Source organism: Erpetoichthys calabaricus, chromosome 13 (genome assembly GCF_900747795.2).
Source record: "Erpetoichthys calabaricus chromosome 13, fErpCal1.3, whole genome shotgun sequence".
Classification (NCBI taxonomy): Eukaryota; Metazoa; Chordata; class Cladistia; order Polypteriformes; family Polypteridae; genus Erpetoichthys; species Erpetoichthys calabaricus.
Window position 1 is genome coordinate 114,741,299 of NC_041406.2, and position 15,358 is coordinate 114,756,656.

General features: G+C 40.9%; 1 protein-coding gene across 1 annotated transcript in view; it reads right to left on the reverse strand.

The window, feature by feature from the left end:
* tsnare1 (T-SNARE Domain Containing 1) overlaps nucleotides 1-15,358 on the reverse strand; it is a 919,576-nt gene that overhangs the window by 284,333 nt on the left and 619,885 nt on the right. The window contains exon 9 of the mRNA XM_028817483.2: nucleotides 13,665-13,737. Within this exon, the coding sequence (XP_028673316.2) occupies nucleotides 13,665-13,737 (73 nt within the window). The remainder of the gene's footprint in view (nucleotides 1-13,664; nucleotides 13,738-15,358) is intronic.

The following is a 15,358-nucleotide window of genomic DNA, read 5'->3' on the forward strand; positions in this document are numbered from 1 at the left end:
ACTAGTAATCCCCATGCATAGGTCACGAATCAATATATTATATAGTGAGCTTCATGATGACCATCATTAAAAGGCACTTTACATAAAAACAAACAACAGCATTCTAGTTTTGGGTAATTTTTAGTAACCTAGCCACTAAATCATTTCACCCAGAAGAAAAATAAATTGAAGAACACTGATTAAAAGTGGAAGAAGTTCTAAGAGAACAATGTTTATCTTGCACAGGAGTACCATATAAATCATTCAGTTGTTGTTAAGAGTCATGCCAAAGAAAATCTGTGTCTAGTGAAAATGCCCTTCATAAGTATATAAGATCATGTTGCTGGTGTTTTATTTTATATTATTATATAGTTGGGTGAGACTTGAGGACAAAGCACTTAATATTACAAAATTTCAATCAGGTGAACTTTCATATAGGGTAAAATTAAAAAGCAAAATTGAGAAAAGAAATATTTATTGCCAGAAAATGTAAAAAAATAAAGTGAACTTGTCACCATCTGATCCAGTGTGCAAAGGCACCATAGCAACAGAGAAGCATCCCTAGACATAAAGCTTAACATATATAATTATGATATTATTAATGTAAATAATAACCAAAAATGACTATATATGAAACAAACAAAAAATATTCCGAATGAAGCTTAATAAATTCACAGAGGATCCTAACAAAGCTGTACATATTGGCAGCTATATAAATCTCCACTGGGATTCCAGGACTGCATCACAATGTGCTTCCATCCAAATATTGTGGAAATTTTCAAAGAATATATACATCAGTTTTTATTTTATTTTCTATTTTCTTGTTTTTTCATTTGACTAAATGGCAAATGATTAAAAACAAAAAAGCATGGACAGTTGGCGTGCAGCACATAAGGTGACTACAGCAGCCTGGGGCACAAACTGCAATACACATGAGTGACAGCAGCACAACAGTAGATGTGGAGATACTCTGTATGAGAGCCTCATACAATCAATCTTTGGATTTATATAGCATCGCTCACAACAAGGTGCTTAATGTGAAAGAGAATAACATTCAACACATTCAATTTCTGAATAGTCTGAACCTGAAAAAAAAACAAACAAAGACTCTCCCAGGTCATCAAAGAGAAGATGTCAACTATAAATGTCTGTATTTATAGCTCAGCCCAGCGTGGGTGAGGCTGCATCTGCATTGCACCATTATTTGTTTTTATGTATATTTGCTGCAGCATTATAAACTACCAGTGAAATGTGTCACTTTTATGCATTATTAAGGAAAAAACACAAGATAGATATGTAGCTCATGAGTGGAAAAAAAGTTAGCATCTCATTTCTTCACTGTTTCAGAAATCTTATATTAAGCAAAATAAAAACAGTAATGAGGAAAACTGGAAGAAGGAATAATCGTAACAACAGTCCTCCTTTGAAGCAAGCCAGAACTTGGATGTATTTCACTTTTTCCTGGGCAAAATGTATGCCAATTTACAGATGAGATGTATGATTCAGAGATAAGGAAATACTTATTATATATATATATATATATATATATATATATATATATATATATATATATATATATATATATATATACAGTTAGGTCCATAAATATTTGGACAGAGACAACTTTTTTCTAATTTTGGTTCTGCTAAATTACCACAATGAATTTTAAATGAAACAACTCAGATGCAGTTGAAGTGCAGACTTTCAGCTTTAATTCAGTGGGGTGAACAAAACAATTGCATAAAAATGTGAGGCAACTAAAGCATTTTTTAACACAATCCCTTCATTTCAGGGGCTCAAAAATAATTGGACAAATTAAACAACTGGAAATAAAATGTTCATTTCTAATACTTGGTTGAAAACCCTTTGCTGGCAATGACAGACTTAAGTCTTGAACTCATGGACATCACCAGATGCTGGGTTTCCTCCTTTTTAATGCTCTGCCAGGCCTTTACTGCAGCGGCTTTCAGTTGCTGTTTGTTTGTGGGCCTTTCTGTGTGAAGTTTAATCTTCAACAAGTGAAATGCATGCTCAATTGGGTTAAGATCAGATGACTGACTTGGCCATTCAAGAATTTTCCACTTCTTTGCTTTAATAAACTCCTGGGTTGCTTTGGCTGTATGTTTTGGCTCATTGTCCATCTGTATCATGAAACGCCGCCCAATCAATTTGACTGCATTTAGCTGGATTTGAGCAGACAGTATGTCTCTGAACACCTCAGAATTCATTCGGCTGCTTCTGTCCTGTGTCACATCATCAATAAACACTAGTGTCCCAGTGCCACTGGCAGCCATGCACACCCAAGCCATCACACTGCCTCCACCGTGTTTTACAGATGATGTGGTATGCTTTGGATAATGAGCTGTTCCACGCCTCCTCCATACTTTTTTCTTGCCATCATTCTGGTAGAGGTTGATCTTGGTTTCATCTGTCCAAAGAATGTTTTTCCAGAACCGTGCCGGCTTTTTTAGATGTTCTTTAGCAAAGTCCAATCTAGCCTTTCTATTCTTGAGGCTTATGAGTGGCTTGCACCTTGCAGTGCACCCTCTGTATTTACTTTCATGCAGTCTTCTCTTTATGGTAGACTTGGATATCGATACGCCTACCCCCTGGAGAGTGTTGTTCACTTTGTAGGCTGTTGTGAAGGGGTTTCTCTTCACCATGGAAATGATTCTGCGATCATCCACCACTGTTGTCTTCCATGGACATCCAGGTCTTTCTGTGTTGCTGAGTTCACCAGTGCTTGCTTTCTTTTTCAGGATGTACCAAACTGTAGATTTTGCCACTCGTAATATTGTAGCAATTTCTCAGATGGGTTTTTTCTGTTTTCGCAGCTTAAGGATGGCTTCTTTCACCTGCATGGAGAACTCCTTTGACTGCATGTTGTCTGTTCACAGCAAAATCTTCCACATGCAAGCACCACACCTCAAATCAACTCCAGGCCTTTTATCTGCTTAATTGATAATGACATAATGACGGACTTGCCCACACCTGCCCATGAAATAGCCTTTGAGTCAATTGTCCAATTACTTTTGAGCCCTGAAATGAAGGGATTGTGTTAACAAATGCTTTAGTTGCTTCACATTTTTATGCAATTGTTTTGTTCACCCCACTGAATTAAAGCTGACGGTCTGCACTTCAACTGCATCTGAGTTGTTTCATTTAAAATTCATTGTGGTAATGTACAGAACCAAAATTAGAAAGAAAGTTGTCTCTGTCCAAATATTTATGAACCTAACTGTATATATATATATATATATATATATATATATATATATATATATATATATATATATATATATATATATTGTGGCACCCGGACGGGGCTCATGCCTGGCCGTGACGCCTAGGAAGACAGGAGGACTCATTCCTCCTCCAGACCGCGAGGGGGCGTCCGCCCTGGTTGTATTGGGGTCCACGGGTACAGGGCTTGGAAGCCCAACCCTGTAGGGGCCTGTGGCCACCGCCAGGGGCGTCCCCCTGCCTGAAGGACCCTGGACCCCAGTACTTCCGCCACACCAGGAAGTGCTGGGGGGAAGAAGAGAGGGAACACCTGGAGTGCTTCCGGGAGGACAGCCGGCATTTCCGCCACACCGCAGGATTGCCGGTACACACCTGGAACACATCCGGGTACGGATAAAAGGGGCCGCCTCCCTTCATTCGAGGCTGGAGTCAGGTGGAAGCAGGACAAGGTGATAGAAAGAGAGAAGGAGGCGGTCCAAAGAGGCAGAGTGGTTGGCCTGGACTTTGGGGAAGATTGGAGTTTGTGGCACTTGAAAATTGTAAATAATAGTGTAAATAAACGTGTGTTGGGTGACATGAGTGTGTCTGCCTGTCTGTGTCTGAGCCAGTGTCTACAATGGCATCCCAGATGGGATGATCCGCCTGTTCCAAGTCGGGGAACCCCAGAAAAAAGTAATTTTGTGGACGGCTCGGCGCAGCAGGTGCGCCCACACACGTGCCACGGGAGCGGCGTGCCTACAATCCCGGAAGAAAGTCTTGCCCAAAGGATCGTCAGTGGACCACGGTCACGAGGTTCTCTCCTGGTGAGGTGAAACATCGACGGGCCTTACCTGGGTGCAGCGGGCTCTAGGGAGCGTGCTGTTGGGGAAGGCGCCTGGGACAGCGCGGTGTTGAGAGAGGCCATGCCGGGGACGCTTCCCCGGACAGATGGGACCCATGAGGTGAGTGCCCTGCTTGTCGGCAACCGGCCCTGTGGGGGCGCGTCTGTTTGATCTTTAGCAGGCAAGGGCTGCCCGGATCCTTGTCGGTGGCAGACTCGCACTGGTCTGCGGGGCTTCCAAGAAGCAGCAGCAGAGGCTGCGGAAAGGGAGACGCTGCAACCCAAATAGCCAGCTCATCACCGCACTAGGAGAAGAGCCAAAATGGCTGCGGACCAGAAGTCCCTCCCCGTGACAGGCATGGGATTGGCCGGTGTATCTTGGGTTCCCGCCAATGACTGTATAGAGGCGGGACCAAGAAATGCCAGTCTCGTGCCGGGGGGAGACCCGATTGGGGTCTGTGCAAAAGTTTTAGGCAGGTGTGAAAAAATGCTGTAAACAAAGAATGCTTTCAAAAATGGAAGTGTTAATCATTTATTTTCATCAATCAACAAAATGCAGTGAATGAACATAAGAGAAATCTAAATCAAATCAATATTTGGTGCTTTGCCTTCAAAACAGCATCAAATTCTTCTAGGTACACTTGCACACAGTTTTTGAAGGAACTCGGCTGGTAGGTTGTTCCAAACATCTTGGAGAACTAACCACAGATCTTCTGTGGATGTAGGCTTCCTCACATCCTTCTGTCTCTTCATGTAATCCAAGACACACTCGATGATGTTGAGATCAGGGCTCTGTAGGGGCCATACCATCACTTTCAGGACTTCTTGTTCTTCTTTACGCTGAAGATAGTTCTTAATCACTTTGGCTGTATGTTTGGGGTCGTCGTCCTGCTGCAGAATAAATTTGGGGCCAATCATATGCCTTCCTGATGGTATTGCATGATGGATAAGTATCTGCCTGTATTTCTCAGCATTGAGAACACCATTAATCCTGACCAAATCTCCAACTCCGTTTGCAGAAATGCAGCCCCAAACGTTCAAGGAACCTCCACCATGCTTCACTGTTGCCTGCAGACACTCATTATTGTACCGCTCTCCAGCCCTTCGATGAACAAACTGCCTTCTGCTACAGCCAAATATTTCAAATGTTGACTCATCAGTCCAGAGCACCTGCTGCCATTTTTCTGCACCCCAGTTCCTATGTTTTCGTGCATATTTGAGTCGCTTGGCCTTGTTTCCACGTCGGAGGTATGGCTTTTTTGGCCACAACTCTTCCATGAAGACCACTTCTGGCCAGACTTCTCTGGACAGTAGATGGGTGTACCTGGGTCCCACTGGTTTCTGCCAGTTCTGAGCTGATGGCACTGCTGGACATCTTCCGATTTCGAAGGGTAATACGCGTGATGTGTTTTTCATCTGCTGCACTAAGTTTCCTTGGCCGACCACTGCGTCTACGATCCTCAACGTTGCCCATTTCTTTGTGCTTCTTCAAAAGAGCTTGAACAGCACATCTTGAAAACTCAGTCTGCTTTGAAATCTTTGTCTGGGAGAGACCTTGCTGATGCCGTATAACTACCTTGTGTCTTGTTGCTGTGCTCAGTCTTGCCATGACATGAAACTGTCTTCCACAACCTCACCTTGGTAGCAGAGTTTGGCTGTTCCTCACCCAGTTTTAAGCCTCCTACACAGCTGTTTCTGTTTCAGTTCATGACTGTGTTTCAACCTACGTGTGACATTGATGATCATTAGCACCTGTCTTGTATAATTGGTTGATCACACACCTGACTATAATCTTACAAAATCCCTGACTTTGTGCAAGTGTACCTATAAGAATTGATGCTGGTTTGAAGGCAAAAGGTAGCAACACCAAATATTGATTTGATTTAGATTTTTCTTTTGTTCGCTCACTTTGCATTTTGTAAATTGATAACAATAAACAATCATTATTTATATTTCTGAAAGCATTCTTTGTTTACAGCATTTTTTCACACCTGCCTAAAACTTTTGGACAGTACTGTATATACACATATATACACATACACTTCAGACAGCAAAATTTCTATTTGATCGTACTCTAAAGCTGGTTAACTCTCTCTTTCTCTAAGGTAATTTTGGTCATTCTAGCAGATTGTAATAATCTTTGAGTTAGAGACACAAGCTGACTCAGTCGGATGCACATTTGTTATATCTTCATGTACAAAATAAAAGAACATATGCAGTGTACACACATATATATGTATGTGCAGTATATACTGTATACGTATATACTGTATATTGTGGAATTAGTCTAGATAGAGGTACCCTAATTTATTGTCTTTGGATACCAACATAGTAGAAAGGGTTCACTCAAAACCCTGTGCATTGTAGGAAAAGCCCTACTGCATCCTTTGAGATTCCCTCAACTACCAAAGGACAATAAGTTGCAGTGGGTACTAGGAAAGACTACCATTCTTGGCCATCTCTAGTACTTCTTTGCTGTGACAGGAACTAGCAATACCACCTGTGGCTGTGAATTGTTAGGGTGGCTTTTAACCATAGGATACAAAAGATTAATGATATTTTATACGGGACCCAGGAAGAGTTTATAGTGGTGTTCCCAGAAGCAGCACTGGGCACAATTTAAAAGAATTTTTCTTCCGCTGGTCCGAAGAGTTTGCATTTGGGAGGCAGGTGGTGACATGGGCTCAGCTGGGCACAGAGAGGAAAGGGACTCAGAATGATGGTAGGTGAGAAGGGCAAATACAGGTGACAGAAAAGCCACTGGTTAATGTTTGTAGCAGGGCCTATAGGTCAGAAGTCGTCTATTAGTTTCACTTGTTGTATACAGCTCAAGAGTGTCCCTACAGTTCATTATCTATCTATTGTCACACATAATAACATGTGCATCTGTGGATCACCCTCAGGGTTCCTTGAAGATAAGATATAAGGTAGCACCCCAGGGCGAGTGAGGTTGCTGGCACCAACCAAGTCCTCTCCTTTTCCCTCCACAGCACTGAGAAGATGCCCAGCGAGGGCACCTGATTCTGCCCCTTTCAGTCTCCCACATATAAATAACTCAGTCAAAAGAAGGAGGCATTACTCTGTGAGCAGAGCACACTACATGATGGAGCTCCTACATACCTGACATTCCAAAAAGGAAAAACCCTGAACTTGAAGCCCATAATTGGGTATTCTCGTTTCTGTATTTATTTTCACTGCCTCCTAAGCCTTAGAACACTTGTACTTTCATTTAAGCTTGTTCAAAGTAGACAGAGATGACCAGGTTGGTGCTCCAACATTTAGCAAACTTGTGTTTCCTCACTTGACCACACTATCGATCTACATAAATGCATACAGTGCCAATAAAAAGTATTTACCCCTTGGAAGTTTTCACATTTTATTGTTATGCAACACTGAATCACAGTGGATGTAAATTGACTTTTTTGACACTGATCAACAGAAAAAGAGTCTTTAATGTCAAAGTGGTCTAAATTAATTGCAAATACAATACACAAATTAATCGATCACTTAAGTATTCATCCCCTTTAATCATGGCACACCTAAATCATCACTGGTGCAGCCAACTGATTTTAGAATTCAAATAATAATGTACTGTACTTTTTGGGTTTCAACTGAATGTAGTATAATGAGTGTGGAACAATAAGGTGGCCTAACCCAGACAATAAAAACAAAAGAACACTCCAAATAACTCCATGAAAAGATTAATGAAAAGCTAGGGTTGCCAGATCAGAAAATTAGAAATACGGGACACTCTTTAAATCTTTATATATATATATATATATATATATAAATTTATACATGCCCCCTACACAGAAAGACCAATATATTATATAAAAGTAGAGACATAATTTAAAAACATAAAGCAAGGATTTTAATGGGTTATGAGGAAAACAAAAGTAAAAATTTAAAAATTATTTAATACAAGCTAAAAAAAATTCTGTAAAAGTGAAATCATTTGAAAATATTTATTTAATACAGGCAACAGAGAAATATTATTATTATTTAATACAGGCAGTTAGAAAAAAAGTGGGCTGCGGCAAGTAGTAACAACACACTTTGTTGACCGCTGTATGTTGCAATGCTGATACAGAACTGCACAGCAGCGCAGCTGGAGAGCAAAGCAGTAACAGTGTCGCTATCCTCAGCCAACCATAGCAACTGAACAAGTTTCAAACAGGCAGCAAACACTGTTAATTTCATCAACAGAATCTCAGAAAAGTATAATCTCATATATATATTTCTCTTCTGGTTCGTCCTGCTTCCACTTTAAAACCGGTCCCGCCCACACGCAGCCGACATGGCATTTCTCGATTCCTATTTGTCCTCTTCCAAACCCTTCCCCATGCTATCTGCGGCTCCTTTTCAAAACCGGTCCCGCCCACACGGCAGTTCTCGATTCCTTTTCGTTGTCTTCCATGTCATGCACTATACTGGCCTGCTGAGCATAATACATCCAACAAGTACTCGAGGTGCTGCCACAACGGTAAAGTAGCTTTACCACCTTTGCGGGAGCCACCTGTGTCTTTACAACAGCAAACATCAGAAGCTAAAAATTATCGTGAACACATTTGAGAATACAACTCTTCTTTAGGGTTTGCTTCCATGGGTGCACAGATAACTCAACCTCCTGGCCACGGACCATACTGTTTTAAAATACACGGGCAAATTTATCACCAAATCACTCCACTATACGCTAACACTTCTACCTCTCCAGGATATGGACAGTTGTATGTTTTTGATACAGCGCAAGCAACTGAAGTACGCTAACAAAATAAAGCAAACTCTGCATGCAGCGAAAATGTACTTGTCCAGCTAGGTTCCATGCTCAGAACCATCAACCCCTTCACTAAATCATACAAACACATGCATGAAATTGCTCAGTCCAATCCAACAGCATCTGTACGAATGGTTTTCAAGGAAAACCCTAGGCAGGATATACAACGGTACAATGCCCTGACATTGCAGCGATTTTCGTTGAAGAAGATGGCGAAATGCCTGCCGAAAGGGATATTTGCATCTATCCCATAGGCAACTCCTGTAAACAGATTTCCACGCTCAATATGAATTGCGATCCTATGGTTTAACTACTTTTATTACCCACTTTTACTCCCTTACGGAGACATTAGCTGTCACAAAGATTTACAACATGTTCCCGATTAAAGAAGCGCCAAGCAAATAAGGCTTACTCAATGCCAATTTTATGCGTACAGATTAGCAATGAGGAATACATTTAGTATTTTACACTCCAGCGGCAAACTATTCCAACAGTACGTCGTAGATGCGTATGTTAAAACAGAGGGTGCGCGTCTCAACTATCTCAGATTAAATCAACAAGATCTGCACGTGGAACTTTCAGACGCACTGCAAGCAAACGCTGAAAATAACAACATACGTGTAGGCAAAATGATCATATTACCATCCATATTTCCAGGAAGTCCAAGATACATGCAACAAAACTATCAGGTTGCCATGGCCATAGTACGTAAATTCGGAAAGCCTGATTTATTTATCACTTTCACATGTAATCCTGCTTGGCCGGAAATTCTACATGCACACTGTGTCTTTCAAGAAGTATTTGTTTCTTCTTGATTCTGAATTCCTTTCTCACCGTTTTCCATTCCTATTCTTACACCGCCATATGTTATGGCGGGCGTCAGCTAGTATTTAATAATTTCAATATTTTTTGTGACAATTTTAACACCACATGCATATGATTATTGGCTATACAATGTTTAGTAGATTAATTATAACAAAAGTGAAAAGCTACAAAACGCTGTTAAAACTGAAGGTATGTAAATGACAATGTGATTTCAAAATGTGGCCTGACGTGGTGCTGGGGATGAAAACTACATGTTAGCATTAGGGAGAGTTGATCCAATGTACATACTGTAGCTCGCAGTGTACCACACGGCAGTAGTAGTTCAATAATTGTTAGGCGCTGGCTTGCATGATGTTTTTTTTTTTTGAGTCTGACAATTAATTAAGTGACCGATAATCAAGGTTTTATTATATTTGGTTTTGGGACAGTTTTCTTTTGAGATTGGTGTTATTGTTTTTCTTTTTGTATATACACACACACTTGATTTTTCTTGTACATATTTTTCCTCTATTGTTTTACCTTTTGAGGGGCTTCCTGAGCCAGTGATGAAGAAGGAAGACTGCCTTTATTTGTGGAATGTGTGTATAGTTTTTGTGTAGAGAACTGTAAGAGTATGCTGTACTTACTGTAAACACACAATTTTTTATATTTGTTTTCCTTTTTTATTTCTGTTTTTTGATGGAGTGTCAGCACTGAAGGACTGTGAAACAAAGCCCGCTGGACATTGCTAGGTTTTAGTGGTACAGAATTCTTGTAAAATACACTTGCACCTTTCACCCTTCAGTTTTGGCCTGTGTCTCTTCTCTCCTCTGATCTCATTCAGCTCATGAACTATCAGATGTCCAGTGTGTAGGTTGGGACCACTTTCCCACTACAAGATAATATTCAACTCACTGAATATCTGTGACAATGCGGGTCCTGCTCCATGCACCCAGCTCTTTTTGGGAGCTTCTCAACCAAACCCCGTCAGTAATGTAACAGGATGAGCTGGACAATGAGGACACTAAACGAAGCAAGGGGATGGTGCAAAGTGCAAAAGTGCTTTTATTTAAAAGAAAACAGTCAACACCAAAAAGTGTTCAAAACAGTGCAGTGCTTCAAAAATAACCATAAATAAAAAAATCCATAAAAACAGGGTGAATTGAAGTGGAGGTTAAAATAATCCCAAATAAATAAATCAGTTAAAACGAGGGTAAAAACAACAATGGCTGGAAGCAGATCCCCTTTGAAAGCCCGATGCCTTCTTTTAGCTGGCAGCTCCACTGCCTCTCCCATCCAGGCTCTGCAACATGGGAGACGCCCTACCTGCAAGTGCAGCTGTCTTCTCCCCTAATCTGGTAGCTTTCTGACCCCTGGCTTGGTACAACTCCCTCGGGTGCTCACGCTGGGGCTCACTATCCCAAGCCTCCTTGATTCCTGCTGCCTTCTGTGGTGAGCCGTCCTCGATCCTGGTCACTGCTGCTCCTCTGAAAAACTCAGCAGGAGTGACTCAATCCATCCGCCCCCGAGTGCCGGCCAAACACCCCGCCAGGGCTCTACTCCGAGCTGTCTGCAACCACCAGCGAGCCTGCTCTCTTTTGCTCGCTCACTTTCTCACTCACTTACACACTGGCTCTCTGTACATCCTGCCTTCCTCTTTCCATTAACCTCCATTCTTTTCTTTTTTCATCTCCCCGCCGCACTCACGCTACTCCTGTTTAGAATGGGGACGTGGCACAGGTGTAGCGATTAGCATCAATTATGGACACGGGCAATCCCACACCTGTGCATTTCAGTGCGGAATTACCAATGCCCGCATTGTGCTTGGGAACCGCTCCAGCCACACTAACATGCACTCTCTTTAAGCTGCAAGTTCAGCGATTATTTATTTAAAAACTGGCCATCCATTTTGAACCAGTTATTCAGTCATTAAGAGTCTGAAAAAAAGGGAAAGAGTATGGCACAGCTGTAAATCTCCCTAAATCAGGCCGTCCACAAGGAAAGAGAAGACTAAATGTGGGTAGGCCACCAAGAGACATATGAGGACTCTAAAGGATGAGTTGGAGAGACTGTACAGACAGCAACTGTTACATAGATGCTTCACCAGTGGCAGCTTTATGGGAAAGCAGCAAAGAGAAAGCCAAAAAAAAGCACTTGACATCTTGGCTAGAGCTTGCCAGAACATACATGAGAGGCCAAAGTCAGCTGAAAAAGGTTCTTTGGTCTGAAGAAACCAACATTGAACTTTTACGTCACCAGGCTACATTTCTTGTTTGGCATTGGTGAATACTGCACATTATCAAATGCACACCATCACCACCGTGGAGCAAGGTGATGGCAGGATCATATTGTGGGACTGATTCTCTGCAGCAGGCCCTGTAAGATTTGTGAAGGTAGAGGGTAAAATGAATTTCAGCAAAATTCTGGAGGAAAACCTGATGTAGTCTGCAAGAAACCTGTGCCATGAGAGAAGATTTGTTTAATAATAATACATTAATATAGCGCTTTTCTCAGTACTCAAAGCACTCTCCACACAGGGAGGAACCGGGAAGCAAGCCCAATATCTTCCACAGTCTCCTTACTGCAAAGCAGCAGCACTACCACTGCGCCACCTGTGAGGATACTAGCAAGGCAACGACCAAAACCATAAAGCCAAAGCTACAAAGGAGTGACTTAAAAAACAACAATGTTAATGTCCTGAAGTGGCAAAATCAGATTCCAGATCTCGATCCACCACATGCTGTTGACACTCATACACTTGTCTTCTGATTCTGTTGTGGCTTTGGGTCTGCCACACCTGTCCCTGTCAGAGTTTCCATGTTCCCAAGTTCCCTTTGATGGCATCGGAAACTGTACTCAATCACAAATTGGCTTTCTTTGCAGTTTTCTCTTTCTTCCGTTGTTAATTGCCTTTTTCTCACCATTTATGATAGCAATATACAATGCAATAACATCCTAATGGTGTTTCAGGGGGTGTACCAACACAGTTTTGTTTCAACACTACTTTTATACGGTCAGACAGATTTGTAAGTGATCAATAGACATTGGGATACCTGTAGGAGCTGTTTGTATCAACTTTCAAGGCTTAATTAATTCCCAGTACTGCAGAAAAGCTGTAAGTTGTTAACCTACTAGTTGTTCAATGAAAAGGCCCTTTTGAATTACTCTGAAAATTACATTGTTTTTCAGCTTTCGGTAACCTAAACTTTTTTGGGGGTTCTGGCAGTTTACGGCTAAGATTTGTACCTTTTCAGCTTATTCACTGGATTTGAACTGTTTTAGAATTTCAATAAAACTGCAAATATGGGGTTGTTCTAAAACTGGTAATAAAAAGATAAGTGATAAAAGTAACAGGAATATGTAAGAATGTACAGTGGCTGTGATCTGAGGGTTCTCTCTGGTGGTCCTAGGTATCCTGGACCCTTATACTTCGATTTATTACATATGGGCTGGCCTGCTATCAGTAATACCTAGCATCAGGGCCCCACATGCCACAAACTGATGCTACGCATCTGCCAGTCTCCTCAGAGAATTCTCTTAACTTTATTACACTCTCCAAATGCATAAAACCTAATGTCCCTAGAGGGGCCCAGTTTCATGCATTGGTATTTTAATATGTGTTACCAGTTCCCGTGGACCTTCTCCTCTCATTGTTAGGGCCTACTAATGCTCAACCCATGTTGCATGCCACCTTCTCCTACCCTCAACACCTGCCCCTATGGGGTCCCATTTGCAATATATGTAGCTAGACCTCTTTAGGGGGTTGTTACTGTGGTCCCTAAGCTAGCCAGAATTATCAATGCACTCTTATTATGCACCCAACTCAGCTGCTGATCTCACTTTCTCTTGGGTTGAAGGATTTATTTCTGCTGAAAGCACTTATAAGAATAGAAGTGAGACTACTGGAAATTACTAGATGGACAGAGAGCTTCACAAGATTTGAAAAGTGGAGCGTTGATTGATTGACTGATTGAAGGCTCCCTTAACTCCTGAACTCCATTTATGAATGCAGCAAAAAGTTGAACAAAACGTTTTACATCTTACCTATTGTATTCCCTTGCTCATGCACGAGAGAGGCCAAATCCTTCACTATCTGGCTCACATCCAGCATATCTCGCTAGAAAAGAAAAAAGGGATAATTAAGACAATAGCTAACAATAGCCTAATTTATTTTTAGTTATTAAGCAATGCTTTCATCCAAAGTATAATCACAAAGGTACAGTCGTTTTCATATTTTACAGTAAGGCAGAGCTTGCAGGTGAGGTGACTCATTCTGGGTCACAAAGTGAATGAAAGATGGGGAATGAAGCAATGAACTCCCACTTTATAGTCTATTACCTTAGCAACTAGGAGGACATTCTGCTTAGTTATAAATGTTCAGGGTTAGAATTTGCATATTTTTTTGGGCTTTTATTATTGACAGAGACGGCCCAATCTCTTTTAAAGGATTTTGTAATTCCAAATGCATGTAAATGTGCTTTGGACACTAGGACTTAAGAAGGCCCAACAAAGAAGAGCTATATTTTAAAAGTTGTCAAGTTTTCTACATCAACTAGTTGATTAGGTTTATTTGTTCCAGATTCTTTTGATCTCCTTTGTGGAACTAGTGCTTCCTAGATCCATCTGTAATATTCTTTCCCTTATTCTACATCAATGTCTTCAAACATTTGTTTCATTACGTAAGGAAACAATTCCACTGAATCAATTGCACTGATGCCTTTGAGAATAACTAATGCTTTGAATTAGGTCCCCATTTTAGCTCATCTACTCTAAAGCAGAACTTTAATTCCCTTCATTTGTCAGAGTTAGATATGTTCTTTAGATCAAGAATGGGAGTGGCTGCATTTCACTGCACAGAGCCAACACATATTCATTCTTCTTTGAAAAGACTAGATGAAACTATCTGGGAAAAGTCAAAAATAATCATCTCTCTATCATTTCGTTGATTTTCCTCTCACATCCTAAAGATGTCCTGGTCAAAGTTTGTTACTCCAGTTCGGCTAGGAGTAAGTACTTGTGGATGTGTACCTGAGTGTGCTTGGATCACATCCTGTGCTTAATGTTGCTGGCATAGGCTCCAGAAACTATGATGGCACAACTGAACAAAGTGGGAACAGATAATGAATAGAAATTACTATTACCATTATATGTATGGATGACACCTTTATCCTATGCAACTTACAAGATCAGGGAATGTTTTTACAGATTATTGTTTTTTTTTTAAGTTGGAGCACAGGCAAGTTTAGCAAATTGCTCAGAGTCCCTCAATGAGGCAGATTTGAACCAAGAATCAGTGATGCGAGGTCTGAACCAACATTCTTGTTGTTTATAACCCAGTGCCTTACCCACTGCACTATAAGGTAAGATGTTAGTTGAGCAACAGAGTATAATACAATATTGATGAAGGATGGTGGTTACCTAAATGACAAATCAGTGATTGACAGGGCTTATTAGACACAGCAACAGTTCCCAGACACCAGTGCTTTGCCCTTTGCTTCATCTAATTGCTACTTTTCCTGTTTTGCACTCATTATTTAGTTTCACAATGGACAGGCTATGTAAGATTCAATCATCTACAGTATGTCAGTGCACTTGTAACTTTTTAGTTTTCCCAAAATGCATCTGAATTACTTGTATTAATTTACAGATCTATCAGAAATGAATTGTTTCTCATTGGCCTTTCTATATTATGTTGCACATTTAAAGGAAAATGCATGTGCAGTGTATGAGGCATGTTT